The following is a 20,697-nucleotide window of genomic DNA, read 5'->3' on the forward strand; positions in this document are numbered from 1 at the left end:
GTTTGATAGTTTCACATTTACACTCTCCTTCAAATTAGTGGATTCGGCTATTTCAGCCACACCCATTACTGACAGGTGTATAAAATCTTGCACACGGCCATCCAATCTCCATAGACGAACATTGGCAGTAGAATGGCCCGTACTGAAGAGCTCAGTGACTTTCAAAGTGGCACTGTCAACGTAGGATGCTACCTTTCCAACAAGTCAGTTTGTCACATTTCTGCCCTGCTAAAGCTTCCCGGGTTAACTTTAAGTGGAAGTGGAAACGTCTAGGAGCAACAACGGCTCAGCCGTGAAGTGGTAGGCCACACAAGCTCACAGAATGGGTCCCCCGAGTGCTGAAGCATGTAGCGTGTAAAATCGTCTTTCCTCGGTTGCAACATTCACTACCAAGTTCCAAACTGCCTCTGGAAGCATTGTCAGCACAATAACTGTTCGTCAGGAGCTTCATGAAATGGGTTTCCATGGCCGAGCAGCCGCACACAAGCCTAAGATCACCATGTGCAATGCCAAGCGTCGGCTGGAGTGGTGTAAAGCTCGCTGCCATTGGACTCTGGAGCAGTGGAAATGCGTTCTCTGGAGTGATGAATCACGCTTCACCATCCGGCAGTCCGACAGACGAATCTGGGTTTGGCGGATGCCAGGAGAACACTACCTGCCCGAATGCATATTGCTAACTGTAAAGTTTGGTGGTGGAGGAATAATGGTCTGGGGCTTTTTTCCGGATTTGGGCTAGGCCCCTTAGTTCCAGTGAAGGGAAATCTTAACGCTACATCATACAACAATTCTGTGCTTCCAACTTTGTGGCAACAGTTTGGGGAAGACCCTTTCCTGTTTCAGCATGATAATGCCCCCGTGCACAAAGCGAGGTCCATAAATAAATAGTTTGTTGAGATCGGTGTGGAAGAACTTGACTGGCTTGCACAGAGCCCTGACCTCAACCCAATTGAACACCTTTGGGATGAATTGAAACGCAGACTTCGAGCCAGGCCTAATCGCCCAACATCTGTGCCCGACCTCACTAATTATCTTGTGGCTGAATGGAAAGTCCCCGCAGCAATGTTCCAACATCAAGTGGAAAGCCTTCCCAGAAGAGTGGAGGCTGTTATAGCAGCAAAGTGGGGACGAACTCCATATTAATGCCCATGATTTTGGAATGAGATGTTCGATGAGCAGGTGTCCACATTCTTTTGGCCATGTAGTGTATATGACGATACCCAATAGCACATTCACACAAACACGAGGGGCTTTTCTCTAAACGTTTGTGGTCAGACGGCTCAGTGGGTTGTTGGAGAAAAGTGCTTGCAACACCAAAATTATGGGTTAATGAATCAGTATGGATATTGAATATATGAACATACAAGGGAAGTCTATGAAGTATACTGGAAGAATGAAGACAGAAAGAATGAAGACAGAGTTGAATAGACTGCTCTCTAGTAACACCTCCCAGCTCTGTGAAAAACTGAGCCTATAGGTGAGAGGCAGAGTTAAACATTAATTAAGCAACATAGTAGTGGTGTGCTAACCTAACCAGCATGGATTATACCCAGTTGTCTGTCCCGACAGAACCAAAAAAAGCTGTCTATGTTTGGTTCAGATTTGGTCTGGTCTGGACTGGCCTTGATTTGGCCCAAACATAGACGTCTATATTTGGTCCAGATTTGGTCCGGACCAAATCAGGATCGGACCAAATCATAGACAACCATGTTTCACAAGTTTGAACAGCACAGTACATCATAGTATAGTACATTACAGTACACAGTAAAGAAAAGTAGAGTATGTTATGTACAGTTATGTACAGCAGAGTACAGTAAAGTATAGTGTACTGTACCCAAATTTACTCTAATGTACTGTACTCTTCTGAATTAAACTCTACTTAATTAAATTATACTGTACGGTACTCTACTACACTCTACTCTAATGAATAAAACTTGACGACTGTCCTGTACCGTACAGGACTCTACTGTGCTCTACTGTACTAAGCTGTGCCGTACTATAATGTGATGTTCAAAGTTGTGAAACATAGCCTAGAAATCTATGATTTGTTCAGATTTGGATCTGGTCCGCACCGACCAGATGTGTACTTGTTTGGGGGTGGAGCTCATTACAATAATACCCAGCATGCTTTGTAAGTGTACATTTTGGTCATTCAGCAGACGCTATTATCTAGAGAGCGACTTACAGTCAGTAAAACGCATTCAACTAAGGTAGATAAACACCAACATAAGTGCATGTGACAGATGGGAGCAATAATAAATATTCTGTTGTAATCTTCAGTTGGCTCATCTGTCCTATATTAAAGGGATACTTCAGGATTTTGGCAATGAAGCCCTTTACCTACTTCCCGAGAGTCAGATGAATTCGTAGATACCATTTTTATATCTCTGCTTGCAGTTTGAAGGAAGTTGCTAACTTGAGTTAGCGCAATTGCTAACTAGCGTTAGCGCAATGACTCGAAGTCTATGGTATGAGCTAGCATGCTAGTAGATACCATAGACTTTCAGTCACTGCGCTTATGCTAGTAAGCATTGGCTCACGAAATAGCCTCTAACTTTCTTCATACTGGATAAAAATTATCTCGGGAAGTAGATAAAAATCCCAAAGTATCCCATTAAGAGGCATGAAAAATTCTTATTTTGATATAATGCTTACTGCATTGAGAATATATGTGTAGTTAAAATTTGGCCATAGAATCAATGGCCGAAAAATACATATTTTCAACATCTGTAAATTACGTATTTTCCGGACGTCAAAAATACATCTTTCCTAGATGTTGAAAATTCAATGGTCAAATTTCAACTACACATATATTCTAAATTCCTTAAGCCTTATATCAAAATAACACTTTTTTTTTTCCCAACATCCAGAAATGACGTATTTTCAACATCTGTAAAATAAATATTTTCACCTTTCACTCAGCACCTAAAATGCACCTGACGTCAATGTCAAATACTTGCTTTGCTTACTGGGCATGCTCCACAGCTCACATACAGCACAACCAGGCCTGCCTGGGTTTAATGACTTCCAGTTCCAGTGTGTTGTTCCACTCAAATCTACATTCTCAACAGGTTTCACCACGTATGCATGGCAGATCATTCACATGTTGAGGTATGAACAACATTAAACACACTAGAAGGAAAACTCTGCACTCACTGAAATAGTCTTTACATTTTCAAATCAAAATCAAATCAAATTTATTTATATAGCCCTTCGTACATCAGCTGATATCTCAAAGTGCTGTACAGAAACCCAGCCTAAAACCCCAAACAGCAAGCAATGCAGGTGTAGAAGCACGGTGGCTAGGAAAAACTCCCTAGAAAGGCCAAAACCTAGGAAGAAACCTAGAGAGGAACCAGGCTATGAGGGGTGGCCAGTCCTCTTCTGGCTGTGCCCGGGTGGAGATTATAACAGAACATGGCCAAGATGTTCAAATGTTCATAAATGACCAGCATGGTCAAATAATAATAATCACAGTAGTTGTCGAGGGTGCAGCAAGTCAGCACCTCAGGAGTAAATGTCAGTTGGCTTTTCATAGCCGATCATTAAGAGTATCTCTACCGCTCCTGCGGTCTCTAGAGAGTTGAAAACAGCAGGTCTGGGACAGGTAGCACGTCCGGTGAACAGGTCAGGGTTCCATAGCCGCAGGCAGAACAGTTGAAACTGGAGCAGCAGCACGGCCAGGTGGACTGGGGACAGCAAGGAGTCATCATGCCAGGTAGTCCTGAGGCATGGTCCTAGGGCTCAGGTCCTCCGAGAGAGAGAAAGAAAGAGAGAAAGAGAGAATTAGAGAGAGCATACTTAAATTCACACAGGACACCGGATAAGACAGGAGAAGTACTCCAGATATAACAAACTAACCCTAGCCCCCCGACACATAAACTACTGAGGCATAAATACTGGAGGCTGAGACAGGAGGGGTCAGGAGACACTGTGGCCCCATCCGATGATACCCCTGGACAGGGCCAAACAGGAAGGATATAACCCCACCCACTTTGCCAAAGCACAGCCCCCACACCACTAGAGGTATATCTTCAACCACCAACTTACCATCCTGAGACAAGGCCGAGTATAGCCCACAAAGATCTCCGCCACGGCACAACCCAAGGGGGGGGGGGGGGGGCGCCAACCCAGACAGGAAGATCACGTCAGTGACTCAACCCACTCAAGTGACGCACCCCTCCTAGGGACGGCATGAAAGAGCACCAGTAAGCCAGTGACTCAGCCCCTGTAATAGGGTTAGAGGTAGAGAATCCCAGTGGAGAGAGGGGAACCGGCCAGGCAGAGACAGCAAGGGCAATTCGTTGCTCCAGAGCCTTTCCGTTTATCTTCACACTCCTGGGCCAGACTACACTCAATCCTATGACCCACTGAAGAGATGAGTCTTCAGTAAAGACTTAAAAGTTGAGACCGAGTCTGCGTCTCTCACATGGGTAGGCAGACCATTCCATAGAAATGGAGATCTATAGGAGAAAGCCCTGCCTCCAGCTGTTTGCTTCGAAATTCTAGGGACAATTAGGAGGCCTGCATCTTGTGACCGTAGCGTACGTGTAGGTATGTACGGCAGGACCAACTCGGAAAGATAGGTAGGAGCAAGCCCATGTAACGCTTTGTAGGTTAACAGTAAAACCTTGAAATCAGCCCTTGCCTTAACAGGAAGCCAGTGTAGGGAGGCTAGCACTGGAGTAATATGATCAAATTTTTGGGTTCTAGTCAGGATTCTAGCAGCCGTATTTAGCACTAACTGAAGTTTATTTAGTGCTTTATCCGGGTAGCCGGAAAGTAGAGCATTGCAGTAGTCTAACCTAGAAGTAACAAAAGCATGGATAAATTTTTCTGCATCATTTTTGGACAGAAAATTTCTGATTTTTGCAATGTTACATAGATGGAAATAAGCTGTCCTTAATGCCTTCTTAACAGAGGTCAGGACAAACAGATGCGTTTTGGCAGCAGCCTTCGTCACCCATATTTATAGATGACGTCACATTGTAGTAATGCTTCTTTCTTTTTTCACAATCATTATTTACATACATTTTCTGCTGTTTTCCATAAGAGCTTCAAAATAATACTAATAATAAACAAAAAAGGTGCACCTGTTGCTCACAGGAAGCAACATAACTGGGTTCTTCATTAAGGCCTCTCAGTATGACTATAATGAACATGTGTCTAACTTGCACCGTTATGCGATTATTAAGAGACTAGATACATATAGCTAATCCTAGCAACCAATTTTCTAGCATTCATTTAGAGGCAAGCAGATCATAGATGTCAAGGTGGTACCCAAGCATGAGCTATGTGTATAGTGTAATTAACAACTATCAATAGACCTACTAAATTATAAGCGTATAGTCAATCAAAGAATTACTCTGTAAAACGAGGAACGCATTTACTCAATTCAACTAATAGAATGTATTACTCATAAATTAATTAACACTCAAAACAATTACAGTGTACATGAAATACTTGATACATTACTATCAAGGCACAAGGCGAGACCCAAATACAGACACAGGAAGCAGATGGTTGGGGTCTTACAATGTTTATTAATCCAAAGGGGTAGGCAAGAGAATGGTCGTGGACCGGCAAAAAGGTCCAAACCAGATCAGAGTCCAGGAGGTACAGAGTGGCAGACAGGCTCTTGGTCAAGGCAGGCAGAATGGTCAAGCAGGTGGGTACAAAGTCCAGAAACAGGCAAGGGTCAAAACTGGGAGGACTAGAAAAAGGAGAATGCAAAAAGCAGGAGAACGGGAAAACCGCTGGTTGACTTGGAAACATACAAGACGAACTTGCACAGAGAGACAGGAAACACAGGGATAAATACACTGGGGAAAATAAGCGACACCTGGCGGGGGTGGAGACAATCACAGGGACAAGTGAAACAGATCAGGGCGTGACAATTATAGAATAACACAGAGTAAATGACTATGAATGTTCTACGCCAGAACACCACCACAAGACAATCGGGAGACAAACAGACGGGTTCTGTGGAGCACAGCACATCCCTTCTCTTTATCAGCAATTGTTAGGTACAACCATGTTCGCAGACAGAACATTTAGTACAGGAACACCCCTGCAGGGACCTATTATTTCAGCTGATTGGCAGTTTCAGTATTTTGTCTCAAGAGGTGTGTAAAATTGTAATTATACTTCAGAATGATCACCACTATAAAAAGTGCAAAACCACCCTTTAGGCCAAAAACCTAATCGAGCGGCAGAATGCTACATTATCATACACGTCACAGCATTTTATAATTCAACAGAGATGAAGAGGGCTGCAACTCGACCAGCATCTATTTAGATTCTCATTCTATACGTTATACTCTATATATTTTGTATCAGTAGCCCCAAAATGGCTTCCATAATCCTCACCTTTGTCAGCTACAGACAGTGTGCTGCTGAAGTATTGCTCTTCCAGTGTCCACGACGTGTCGTTCATTTTGTTGGAGACCCCACATGATCCCAGGCAGTTCACCTTAATGGCTGGAATGGAAAGAAAAGATTCAATCAACTGTGCAGTTAACTAACTTTGTCTATCATTCATAGTTCTCTAAAAATGGGTGTTTCCATTATGAGATGTTCGATCTGTCATGAGCTGGTACAAAAAAAACAACACATATGGATGCTATAAACACCAAATAGCAGAGTTTTCAATGAATGGTGTCTATAAATATGTTTTGCTGTTGACAGGAAGCCACATGTTCAACATGAACCCCTTTAAATGAAACCCTTGGCCCTGGTGTGCTCACTGTGCTGTGTAAAAATAGCAGCACTAAACATTCAATAGCGAGGGGTTTGTAGAGTGATCTGTATCATAGACTGGAATAGCCTCACCACTCACCTGTTCGATGGGGCTATTGAATATGTTACTAAGAAGCTAATGCAAGTAAATTCCAATTGCTAGCCTATATCCGGTAAGCCAGCCACCCTTGCCCTATCGGGATAGGCAGACTCTACATCAAACTTCAGATGAACCCGAACTTTTCTGGGTAATATTATCATTATGTAAGTAAAGGTCAACCTAGACGTGTTCCAGGATATTTTTATCATGTTTAATGATGTAGCATACATGCAGCCACTACTAATCTATGATAAGCTCCTATCTCTCCCCAGAGGGTTAGTGTGATCCTCAGAGGGATCTGAGAGTGACAATCATGATCACACCGCACACAGCAGACACAACACATGTGACGTGATGTATGGAGAGGCTCTGTGTGGTTTAAGGACCGCTGTGTTGAGTTCCATACTAGGCTTGAGCGGTAAATCGTATATCGGGTATTTGTAAAAATCCACAGGATGGTTTTTCCAAAACGATTTCTTTGAAGTTTTCAATACATTTGAGGCTACTTTTTAAGCTAATAAATACGTAGAGTCAACTTGTGCAATATGTTAGGAGATAAAGCAGATTCCATCCTTAATTTCATTGGTCACATTATTTTACAATATGAAGCTTACAGTAGTTCCCCAGAACAGTTGAGCCAGTCATGTGTTTGGCTGTAAAAAGCACAATGGGTTAAATTTGGTCATTAGCGGCGGCTGCTGCTGCTGGGCAGAGTGGCTCTATTCTCTCTTGGTTGTAAATAATCAAACAAAACAGACACTTGATTGTATTGTGTAGTTAACAGATGGAGAGGGTGGAGGAAACAGCGAAGAAACAATATCAGTGTTCGCCAATATTCATATGAAACCAGTTTTCGAATGGGGACCATTTTGTGTCCAATGATTGTTAGAAATATCCATTCTGGAAAAAAAGTTCTGGTTGGGTAAGCCTGGGGGATTTTCTAAAGCCCAATTCACCACACAGCACTGCATTACAGCACATGTCAATGGCTGTAGGAGAAGCAAGTAGCCTGGCGGGTAGGACCGTTGGGCCAGTAAGTGAAAGGTTGCTGGATCGAATCCCCAAGCTGACAAGATAAAAATCTGTCGTTCTGAGCAAGGCAGTTAACACACTGTTCCCCGGGCGCTGATGACATGGATGTTGATTAAGGCAGCCCCCCGCACCGCTCTGATTCAGAGATTTTTCAGTTGAATGCATTCAGTTTTACAACTGACTAGATATCCCCCTTTCCCTGTAGTCAGAGCTCTGTCTGACTCTGTCCATATCTCTCAGAATTGAAACCTTTTGATAATGTGCAGTGGAACACCATGTTCACACAAGGTCACGCTCCTCCTCCCTTATAGCATCATGTTCCCTCATGGCCTCACATTGTCAGAAATGGAGGGAGAGAGAGAGGTCAGAGATGGAGAGATCTGTACAGGGGATGGAAGTGGTAGCATATGACACTGCGCAGTTATGGACTGTGTGACCGAGCGACATACACAAGTAGAAGATGGCTCCCCTCCACTGATGACAGTAGAGTTAGCTAGCTATCTCTAATCTGCTAACCCCACCACAACAGCAGACAGACTGACTGTCAGGCAGCACATGACTTCCTGTGTCAGCAGAACTATATGCCTTCATACACCTACCAACAGTGCCTACAAGAATCACTCACACATAGTAATGTTAACAGTAGTTTAGCAGTCTTGAGCCATCCCTTACCAGACCACCCATGAAGTATTTACAACCTCTGGGCATCAAACAAACACAACAAACTATCAGAGAATGCATTGCTGTTTGGGAGAGAGGAGAGAGGAGAGACTAGAGAGAGTTCTGACTCAGTGTCTGTCTTTGTGTTCACTCCAATACGCTGGAGTCCTTCCAAGGCCTATTCCACGGTTCAATAAGTGTCGGAGAAACATGTCAGTAGGCGTGGAGAACACCGGCTCAATTTTCAAAGTTTATTCTCCCCGTTCACAGGATACAGATTAAAGCTGATCCCAAAAGGATCAGCCAGCGTAGGCTACTCCAGTACTGGAAGTGTTCATATGATCAGGACCTTGACAAACATGGATGGTTGTATTATAAGTAGAGGTCGACCGATTACGATTTTTCAACGCCGTTACCGATGCCGATTATTGGAGGACCAAAAAAGCCGATACCAAATAAATCGGCCGATTTTTATATATATATTTGTAATAATGACAATTACAACAATACTGAATGAACACTTTTAATTTAACTTAATATAATACATAAATAAAAACATATTTAGTCTCAAGTAAATTATGAAACGTTCAATTTGGTTTAAATAATGCAAAAACACAGTGTTGGAGAAGCAAGTAAAAGTGCAATATGTGCCATGTAAAAAAGCCAATGTTTAAGTTCCTTGCTCAGAACATGACAACCTATGAAAGCTGGTGGTTCCTTTTAACATGAGTCTTCAATATTCCCTGTTAATAAGTTTTAGGTTATAGTTATTATAGGAATTATAGGACTATTTCTCTCTCTACCATTTGTATTTCATATACCTTTGACTATTGGATGTTCTTATAGGCACTATAGTTTTGCCAGCCTAATCTCGGGAGTTGATAGGCTTGAAGTCATAAACAGCACTGTGCTTCAAGCATTGCGAAGAGCTGCTGGCAAACGCAGGACAGTGCTGTTTGAATGAATGCTTACTGCTCAATCAAAAATCAAATCATAGACTTAATTATAATATAATAAACAGACAGAAATACGAGCCTTAGGTCATTAATATGGTCAAATCCGGAAACAAAACGTTTATTCTTTCAGTGAAATACAGAACCGTTCCGTATTTTATCGAACGGGTGGCATCCATAAGTCTAAATATTGCTGTTACATTGCACAACCTTCAATGTTATGTCATAATTATTTAAAATTATGGCAAATTAATTACGGTCTTTGTTAAGAAGAAATGGTCTTCACACAGTTTGCAACGAGCCAGGCAGCCCAAACTGCTGCATATACCCTGAATCTGCTTGCAAAGAACGCAAGAGAAGTGACACAATTTCCCTAGTTAATATTGCCTGCTAACATTAATTTATTTTAACTAAATATGCAGGTTTAAAAATATATAATTGTGTATTGATTTTAAGAAAGGCATTGATGTTTATGATTAGGTACATTCGTGCAACGACAGCGATTTTTTTTCGCGAATGCGCTTGTTAAATCATCACCCGTTTGGCGAAGTAGGCTGTGATTAGATGATAAATTAACAGGCACCGCATTGATTATTTGCAACGCAGAACAAGCTAGTTAAACTAGTAATATCATCACCCAAGTGTAGTTAACTAGTAATTATGTTAAGATTGATTGTTTTTATAAGATAAGTTTAATGCTAGCTAGCAACTTACCTTGGCTCCTTGCTGCACTCGCGTAACAGGTGGTCAGCCTGCCACACAGTCTCCTCGTGGAGTGCAATGTAATCGGCCATAATTGGCGTCCAAAAATGCAGATTACCCCTTTGTTATGAAAACTTGAAATCGGCCCCAATTAATCGGTCGACCTCTAATTATAAGCACTCCTTATCCCTTGGTTGAGAGCTTAGAATAGTTCACATTTTCTTCCCCTCACTTCTTTGTGTAGGTTTGAAGGACATTTTGTCTAGGACCTATTATACCTGACATTACATCCTTTCTCCTCTTCCCACAGGAATGTCTTTGAAGGCACACTTTCATAGAAACTGTTATGCAATATTGCATTACTGTTTGTAATGTGTCTGTTCTTTCGAACTTTCAAACATTTGACATTTTAGTCATTTACCAGACGCTCTTATCTAGAGCGACTTACAGTAGTGACTGCATACATTTTAATACTTTCTTCATACTGGTCCCCCGTAGGAATCGAACCGACAACCCTGGTGCCATGCTCTACCAATTTAGCTACACGGGACTATAGATCCTAGAGTTCCTGTGATTTGACATGGCTGTTTAAACCTTTGGTTAATGTTATTGGCCTAGTTAATATTTTGGTACATGCCTAGGTGGGCAATGCAAATATCTTGTTGGGAAGAAATCTCCTCGGTAACAGATAGAGGGTTGCCCTGACAGTGCAACCAATCAGGGCCATGATATGAAGTCATTCAGTTAGAGAACATGACCCCTAGTGACATCCCTGCATGGCAACAATGAGTCAGCGTGTGGGCCAGGAAAGATGGCAGGGAAGATGGCAGGGAAAACAAAAGACAGACTGCTAACTTTGGGCTGATAATGGTATTTCCTTGTTTACGAGCACCCTTAGAAGGGTTTCAACTGGTGGGGCTGAAAACAGAGGAGCTACAGTGGGTTTGTTTAAGGTCTGGTATTCAAGAGAACAATAAAAGACAGAGGTAGCTCATTTTCCTCCAGCCAAAACAAGGAGCGGAACTGTGGCTCAGACAAGGGGAGGATTGTGTCTGTCCAGAGGCTGGTATTTCATCACAGCTAGATCAGGAGTATTAATGAGCAGATTAAAAAGGTCTGCTGAATTTATTGGGAGACCAGGAGGAATATTCCATGGATGTTCTCAGAGTCTTAGAGGTCCACGTGATGTCAACAGTAGCATACACACCCACACATATACACATAAGTTCACATAAGATTAAGCATCCTTAGATAAAAAAGGGTGGAACCTTTCAAGGAGCCAAATCCATGCTGACTTCCCCTAAATAAAGAATGGTGTTTGCAACAAGAGAGAAAGCTGAATACTTGATACTCCCTGTTGAGATCTGTCCACCTTCACTTTACTTACATTTACATTTACATTTAAGTCATTTAGCAGACGCTCTTATCTTAGAGCGACTTACAAATTGGAAAGTTCATACATATTCATCCTGGTCCCCCCGTGGGGAATGAACCCACAACCCTGGCGTTGCAAGCGCCATGCTCTACCAACTGAGCCACACGGGACCACAGCTACTTGAATGTTTCTATTCACAGCACACATCCCTTTTAAAGTTACAACACCAATGAAAACCTGTAGCCTACAGTTTTACATGAGGCCCATTAGCAGGGCAGAGATCACCCGTACTTAGTCATTCTCAACATTTCCCATCCTTACACTCCAGTAATCCAATGCCCTGCTCACTATCCTCATTAAATCTTAAAGAGCTGCAAACAATTAGAGAGCCTCTTGCTTTCAGCAAGCTAGCTAATGTTAGCTGGCTGGCTGGCTGTGTAGTAATATTATTCGTATCTCAGAGCCATTTGCATTGCTAGCTAGCTAACATTGAACCTGGTTGGTTATTTACCTGCAGATTCATGCAGGGTAGTAACGTTATGAGTTGGAATTATGGTTCATTGTGTCTAAACAAAAGACTCCACTATGCAAGTAACCATTTCAATAGAATGTTCATGATGTCACTGCGACAACTGTCGAAAGACATAGCTGGTAAATTCGCTCTGGCTATCTACTCTGATTTCAAAGCACTCGTCTGAGTGTGCCAGAGCGCAGAATAACTGACAAATTTACGAATTTTCGAACACTCAACACCCGTTGAACTGGTCAGTAAAGGTTGGCAAAAAAGTGTAATTAAATTGTTGCCAGCAGCACAGTTGTAGTCACCAACGCTCTGTATAACTTAAAAACAGCCTAACCTGCTCTGCTAGGGCTAGTAAAATGGTCAGAGTGAACTGTTCCCTCATTTGTGTCTGGAAGTAGCTAGCCAACGTTAGCCAGTTAGCTTGGGTGCTTGACTGCTGTTGTTAGGTCAGAACGCTCAATCAACCCTACTCCTCGGCCAGAGTGTCCAGTGTGAGCTCTGAAAGTTCTGTGTTTATGAATGGACAATGTGACAAAGCTCTGAGTTTACGAACGACCAGAGCGCACTCTGAGCACACTATAGCACTCTATAGCACTCTAGATTGAATATATGAACACACCCGTAGTATAAACCAGCCTTTAGTCTTGAAATATTTGGTTGTTTAGTACATGGCCTCACATGTGTCTCCTTAAAGAGCTGGGTGGGGCTAAGGCTTAACCTCTCTTGGGCACGTGAGACGGTAGCATCCCACCTCTACAGCAGCCAGTGAAACTGCTGGGCGCCAAATTCAAATACAGAAATACTCATTATAAAAATTCAGAAAATAAAACATATTTTACATAGGTTTAAAGATTAACTGCTTGTGAATCCAACCACGATGTCAGATTTTTAAAATGCTTTACGGCGAAAGCATACATTACGATTATGAGAACATAGCCCACTAGACAAATCATTACAAACAGTAGCCAGCCAGGTAGAACAGTTACACAATTTAGAAATAGAGATCAAATTAATCCCTTACCTTTGATGATCTACATATGGTTGCATTCAGCAGACATTCATTTACTCAATAAATGTTATTTTTGTTCGATAAAGTCTCTTTATACCCAAAAACCTCAGTTTTGTTTGCGCGTTTTCTTCAGTAATGCACAGGCTCAAACAAAGTAAAAACAGAAAGACAAAAAAATCCAAATTGTATCTGTAAAGTTCATAGAAACATGTCAAACGATGTTTATATTCAAACCTCAGGTTGTTTTTAGCCTAAATAATCAATAATATTTCAACCGGACAACAACGTCGTCAATATAAAATGTAAACAAGAAACGCACTCTCTCGGTCTTGCGCAGGAAAAAGCTCTGTGACACGGCAGGGTCCACTCATTCAGACTGCTCTTACTTCTTCATTTTTCAGAATACAAGCCTGAAACATTTTCTGAAGACTGTTGACATCTAGTGGAAGGCATAGAAACTTTTGAGTCCTAAGTCAATGGATACTGTATTGGCATTGAAAAGAAAACTACAACAACAACAAAAAACTACTTCCTGAATGGATTTTTCTCAGGGTTTTGACTGCCAAATCAGTTCTGTTATACTCACAGACACTATTTTAACAGTTTTGGAAACTTTAGAGTGTTTCTATCCAAATCTACCAGTTATATGCATATCATATATTCTGGGCCCGAGATGCAGGCAGTTTCATTTGGGCATGCATTTCATCCAAAATTCCGAATGCTGCCCCCTACCCTAGAGAAGTTAAGAGACAAGTGTGAACGATGCTGAATGGGTGAAGACAAAGAAGAGCTCTCTAATACTAAAGGTGTACCAAAACATTCAAGGGCCATTTTCCCCCCAAAAATTTGGTTACAAGTTTATCAACTTTCAAAGCAGAATTACTGACTTTTTGTTCCTCAACTGTAGTATATGATATACCATTTTCTAGCTCTGAGTCTCTACTTTAATCTAATGTAAAAAACACAATTTCAAATTTTGCTACATAAGATCGAGCCGGTCAGTCACTTCTCAGAATGCATCTCTCACTTCTCCATGCTCACAATGAGAGGGAGTCCAAGTGGCTTGCTCACACAGCAGCCGACAGCAAAACGTGGACAGGCAGATACTTTCATAGCAGGAATAAAAATAACGCATAGGCTATTACTGTTGATCAAACAGGCTAATGGTTTTAGAATAATCTACAGGAATGTATTGCAAAATCAAAGAAAATTACTGGCTTATGCAAAATGCTTCGGTAAGAGGAAGGCAATGTCGGTAACTTTCTGTTTATCATCCTTGCTCTAATTGAGAGTATAGTGGTCAGTAAGTGCTCATGCCTGACTCCTCATCTCTGACTGCTGACTGGCCATAAAAGAAGGGGCAGAACAGACATCCATCCCCCTTCTTAGTCTCTGCTGATTTCCACTGATATCATTATGTGCTCTTTGGGGATAACCAAACTCTAGCTGGCGGTATGCTGCTCAGAGCTGCTGCATGGCAGGGGCAGGGTAAACTCTGATGCAGACAGCATGCGGCCCTCCTCAGGTCATGACGTCTGACTGGACCTGAGCCTAATTGGGGGGAAATGTTTGGGGTCTGGGCACGGTGCTACTGCAGGAGCACCCAGAGTGAAAACTTTAGGCTATGACTTTAGCACTGTTACCCTGTTTCTCTGATAGGATAAGTGAGGTATTTCACTATGGAATACACCACCACTGTGTTCATCAGAAGCCTTCATTGCACTATGCCAGCCATGATTGGCTGGACATCGAGAAGTGTGCATCAGAGAGGGGCATCCCTCCTACCCTATAAAAGGTAGCATCTCCTAGTTGGAAAGGTGTTGTTTAGTGAGCGCTTTACCCGTGTGAGGTTTGGTCCAGGAAGCGAACAACTCATCACATTTTCTAAACTCCTTAGTCCTGTCCATGTTTATTTATTTTTAACCTTTATGTAACTAGGCAAGTCAGTTAAGAACAAATTCTTATTTACAATGACGGCCAGACGGACAATCTTCTCGGCAGCACTCCACCAATCAGGCCTTTATGGTAGAGTGGTCAGGCGGAAGCCACAACTCAGTAAAAGGCACATAAGAGCCAAAGGGCACCTAAAGGAATCTCAGACCATGAGAAACAAGATTCTCTGGTCTGATGAAACCAAGATTGAACTCTTTGGCCTGAATGCCAAGAGTCACGTCTGGAGGAAACTAGGCACCGCTCATCACCTGGCCAATACCATCCCTACGGTGAAGCATGGTGGTGGCAGCATCATGCATTGGGAATGTTTTTCAGCGGCAAGGACTGGGAGACTAGTCAGGATCGAGTGAAAGATGAATGCAGCTAAGTACAGAGAGATCCTTGATGAAAACCTGCTCCAGAGCGCTCAGGACCTCAGACTGGGGCAAAGGTTCACCTTCCAACAGGACAACGACCCTAAGCATACAGCCAAGACAACGCAGGAGTGGCTTCGGGACAAGTCTTTGAATGTCCTTGAGAGGCCCAGCCAGAGCCTGGACTTGAACCCGATCGAACATCTCTGGAGAGACATAAAAATAGCTGTGCAGGCCTCCCGGGTGGCGCAGTGGTCTAGGGCACTGCATCGCAGCGCTAGCTGTGCCACCAGAGATTCTGGGTTCGCGCCCAGGCTCTGTCGCAGCCGGCCGCGACCGGGAGGTCCGTGGGGCGACGCACAATTGACCTAGCGTCGTCCGGGTTAGGGAGGGTTTGACCGGTAGGGATATCCTTGTAACCAAGGTCGCCAGGTGCACGGTGTTTCCTCCGACACATTGGTGCGGCTGGCTTCCGGGTTGGATGCGCGCTGTGTTAAGAAGCAGTACGGCTTGGTTGGGTTGTGTTTCGGAGGACGCATGGCTTTCGACCTTCGTCTCTCCCGAGCCCGTACGGGAGTTGTAGCGATGAGACAGGATAGTAATTACTAACAATTGGATACCACAAAATTGGGGAGAAAAAGGGGGTAAAATTAAATAGATAAAAAATAATAAAAAAATTAAAAATAGCTGTGCAGCGACGCTCCCCATCCAACCTGACAGAGCTTGAGAGGATCTGCAAAGAAAAAACGGGAGAAACTCCCCAAATACAGGTGTGCCAAGTTTGTAGCGTCATACCCAAGAAGACTCATGGCTGTAATCGCTGCCAAAGGTACTTCAACAAAGTACTGAGTAAAGGGTCTGAATACTTATGTACTTATACTTATATTTCATTTTTGTATTTTTTATAAAATATTTCTGTTTTTGATTTGTCATTATGGGGTGTTGTGTGTAGATTGATGAGGAGGAAAAACGATTTAATACATTTTAGAATAAGGATGTAACGTAACAAAATGTGGAAAAAGTCAAGGGGTCTGAATACTTTCCGAATGCACTGTATATTATTGGAAGAGTTTGCAGTTCTCCTCCACACATTTCCCTACCAAGCATCCTCTGTCTGAGCCAGTCTGGCCCACAGCCGAGCCATTACAAACCATGTAACAAAACTGTAGAGTCGGCTACTCTTGGCATCCTCGCTCTCCTTTTAAGACTTTGTATAGGTCTTGTACATTTCCTCCAACCATACTGCAGAGTTAAAATAAGAGCCAGAGGTAGGCCTAAACCCTGCCTTGCCTTTCAGAGGGATTTATTTGCAATATGGGGACATCTGCTTTGATTGTGTACATACAGATAAGGCACAGCAGCACGATGAGTATATGTTAAATCGTCCATCAAAAAGGCACAGTTTTTCTAATTGTTGATTGTGACTGATTGCCATTAGACTTTTGTCTATAATGTTAATCTTTGAGCCTTTGGAATTAGTTTTATATAGGCCATATGAGATAATCCTATGTATAGCCTACTGTACAAACTGGTTTGTTGCCTCGTAGTATCTTGCAAAAATCAGTTTAAATCAAATACTAATTATGTTACACATTGTTGAGTTGGAGGATCTGCTGAATTATTGTGGAAGAAGTAGATTGTAGATTGAAATCTGTGAAGTCTATGCACATCAATGTGTGTCTATGTAAAGGCCTGTTCAAATACTCATCAAATTAGTTCAACTACTTCAACTACTACCTCAAAGCATTTCTTAGAATCCTGAGAAGTTCAAAAATGGGTGAATGTTGTTACTCTTGTATTTACCCACGTGCACCAATAGGAAATAACCATGTCAGTTTGGGTCATGTTGCGTTGAATCCTTAAATACTCAACTTAATAATAATAATAATAGATTGGATTTATATAGTGCTTTCTACCAACATGGATAGTCAAAGCACTTAGTAGGGAGAAACTCACTTCACCCCAAATGCACGGTGACCATTTTTGTGCCAGAACACTCCCTACACATCAGCTATCAGGTGGAGAGGTGAGGAGTGATATATGCCAATTCGGAATGAGGGGGATAATTAGGTAGCCATGATGGAATTGGGCCAGGTTGGGAATTTTGCCACTTGATCTGACATATAGCAAACTAGGTCAAATAAAGAAATGTGTGACCTGATAAATGAATTTCGAGCATGAATCCATTACCATACAAAAAAATACAAGTAGCATAAACTGTTGTGTGACATGATGTAAACTAGATGGAGATGAAGAGACTCCTGAGGCAAGATGAGCCTTTGTTTTGAGGAGAGGGGGAGGAGAGGGGAGGGCTATCACAGGTGGAGAGGTGAAGGGGGAAGGTAGAAACCCCCTCTCTCCAGTGGCCATTGATCAGAGTTGGTGTCATGGTAACCAACACATTACCCTCACACACACACACAAGACAGCTGCTGGCTTGCTTACCTGTCTCAGGTGATAGTGGTTATTATACACTCAGTGTACAGTGGTCTTGTGTGTTGTGTAGTCAGCTCAGATTCATCAAACCACCCATTCTGTGTCCAGCAGTAGAGAGTGGTTCTGTTAACTGTGGAATGTGTGACATTCCAGACAATCTTCCAGCTCCACACCACCCCCAACACAACCTCTCCCATCCCTTCTGTCTACAAGGGCCTCTGTCTCCAAGGATGGGTGAACCCTGGCCTTTCAAGACAATCATTCCAAGGCTTGATCAATGTTTGGATCCTTGTTATCATGAGGGTTACAGGAAACCAGATCGTTTTGTGAGCTCATACAGCCTTAACAAACAATACAACACCAGGCTAAATGCCTGTCACATTATATCAAGTTAACAACAGAGAACAGCACACGCTAACTGGAAAATCCACTTGGTGTGTAGATAATGACAATCAAAATGTAATCTATATCTCTAAGCAGGAAACCAATGTCTCTGTCTCTTACACAATGTACAAGTGGTAGGTGACTCATCCATCTCCACCCAGGAAGGGTTTTGATCTCTAGACAAGCTACAGGTAACTGCCAAAATAAAGGAAACACTTGCCCATTATTTTGGCTACCATGGCTAGAAGAGATCTCAGTAACTTTGAAAGAGGGGTCTCACAAAAGAGCATGGAGGGTTAAAAGAGTTTGTGTATGTGTGTCTCAGTCACAAGATCTCAACCCAATGGAACACTTATGGGAGATTCTTGAGCCACCACCATCTTGTGGAAGAATGGTGTCACATCCCTCGAATAGAGTTCCAGACACTTGTAGAATATATGCCTAAGCGCATTGAAGCTGTTCTGGCTGCTCGTGCTGGCCCAACGCCTAGAGCTGGGACGATAAACCGAAAATTAGCCACATTGACCATACTAGTGTTGCACGGTATACTGAAACTTTGTGAGAAACGGGTTCGGTACTAGAATTTTTGCTACTTTTGTTACTTCTGTCAAATGTGTCTCACGTTGTGTGCTGATTTGAGAGAGGATCAAGTCTGTCTATCACCGTGCCTGCTCCATGCCTGCTCCACTTACTCATTGCTAGCTGTAGCCTGTCCTGAGGAATGACTGCACTCCCTTGGAGTCTGGGCTGTATCGTCACTTATGTTGCATAGAAGTTAACACACTTGAATAATGCTACAGGGCATGTACATTTTTTGAAACTTAATTACTGTTCGCACAACAATGACCATTAGCATTACAGGCCAGAACACACCGGTAGCTTCAAGCTTTGTAGGTCAACTTTCCTTGCTAGCTTACAGCTGAAGCTAACATCAATTCACTACCATAGTACAAAACAGTGATAATGCAAAATATTGCTGATTTCAAAGTTGATTGTCACCAAAAACATTATACAATTTTCTTCATCTCCCCTGCCTCACATCTCTCAATATCATCTTCTGTGCATGAGAATAACGTATAGAAACAGTGCGCACTTTCATAAAAGAAAGGGTTGATTCTTCTATTGAAAAGCTGTTGATCAGTACAATAAAATAAGTCCCAAATGGAAGGGAACAGACTGTTTTTCCTCTGTAGCCCCATGAAATTAAGCAAAACAAGCTCAATAACTCAATGCATGCACTCCTATTGAATATGCATTCACCTGTATTGTGAATAAGCCTAGGCTACATCTTGATTTACCTAGTTCATTAATAGACTCGAGATTTACTATTCAAATAAATGATTACCCTTATGTTATGTAGTTAAAAAAAAAATGTCAAATTGATTGTATGATTGTATAATTGATTCATTAATAAAAAAAATAACATTTCAAATGTAATAATGAACTCAAAATATCTGTCTGGATCAAGTGCCATTCTCTGACTTTGGCTAATACGCCTTCTTTTTTTGCCGTGGTATCGTTTTGGTAACGAGTATCGTGATGGTATAGAGCAGAGTTGTGGACTCGAGTCACATGACATGGACTCGAGGCTGACTCGAGTCACAAACTTGATGACTTGAGACTCGACTTGACAGAAAATAATACAACTTGAGACTTGACTTGGAGCTTTAAGACTTGGGACTCGACATTGACTTGAGACTGATGACTTGATCTTATCTGGCCAGGTTTGGTAATGTTTTGTTACTCATTTTGTAGCACAGAGTCTACGTGGATTACTCTACACACAGCCAGAGACAGTAGCCGCACCATCGCTCTTACAAAAAGCCTGCAACAGATTGGGACTCTGACTGGACCAGCAAACTGTCAATCAATACAGGTCTGGTGGCAAGCTAGCGAACAGATTGCTGATTTGCTGTACAGCTATAGGATTGGGTTCAGCGCAAAAGTCAAATTATAGGAAGAGAGGATTGCCATAATAAACAAATATGCAGTATCAACATTTTTGGGCTGATCAAGAATATTAACTGTTTACATTGCAAGCCCATCAGCAATTGGTCAATAATTACTAGCATAGGCCTACTGGTATTTTAGGAAGTAACAATTGCTTGAAATTGATCATTTACTTATGAAGCTTGCATTTGGAATTTGGTTAAAATTAATTCTTATTGTGGCAAAGACGCACCATAGTTCAGAGTTCCGTACGTCTGTGTCCTCTGGCTGTGCGAAATAGAATCACACGTGCCTCAGTGTGCACAGAGATATGCTACGTGGCCTGTAATCCACGCTTTGGAGTCCGAATGTTGAATAAGAGAAACTTATTGTTCTATGTATGCATTGTGTTGAAATATCATTAATAATCATTAAGTCTGATTAAGACAAATGCACCAATGCAACAATGTGTGGAAATGGCCTTTTACGTTGTAGAACCAGTTTATTGGTTGTAATTGCCAATTGGGTAATTGTATGGGTCCTGGGGGCCAAG

At 42.2% G+C, this 20,697-nt stretch overlaps 1 protein-coding gene across 1 annotated transcript in view; it reads right to left on the minus strand.

Moving 5' to 3' along the window:
• The window catches only part of LOC111964067 (arrestin domain-containing protein 1-like), a 51,770-nt gene that overhangs the window by 20,320 nt on the left and 10,753 nt on the right, over window positions 1-20,697 (minus strand). Inside the window, exon 2 of the mRNA XM_023987752.2 lies at window positions 6,367-6,477. Coding sequence (XP_023843520.1) covers window positions 6,367-6,477 — 111 coding nt within the window. The remainder of the gene's footprint in view (window positions 1-6,366; window positions 6,478-20,697) is intronic.

This window comes from Salvelinus sp. IW2-2015, linkage group LG5 (genome assembly GCF_002910315.2).
Source record: "Salvelinus sp. IW2-2015 linkage group LG5, ASM291031v2, whole genome shotgun sequence".
NCBI lineage: Eukaryota > Metazoa > Chordata > Actinopteri > Salmoniformes > Salmonidae > Salvelinus > Salvelinus sp. IW2-2015.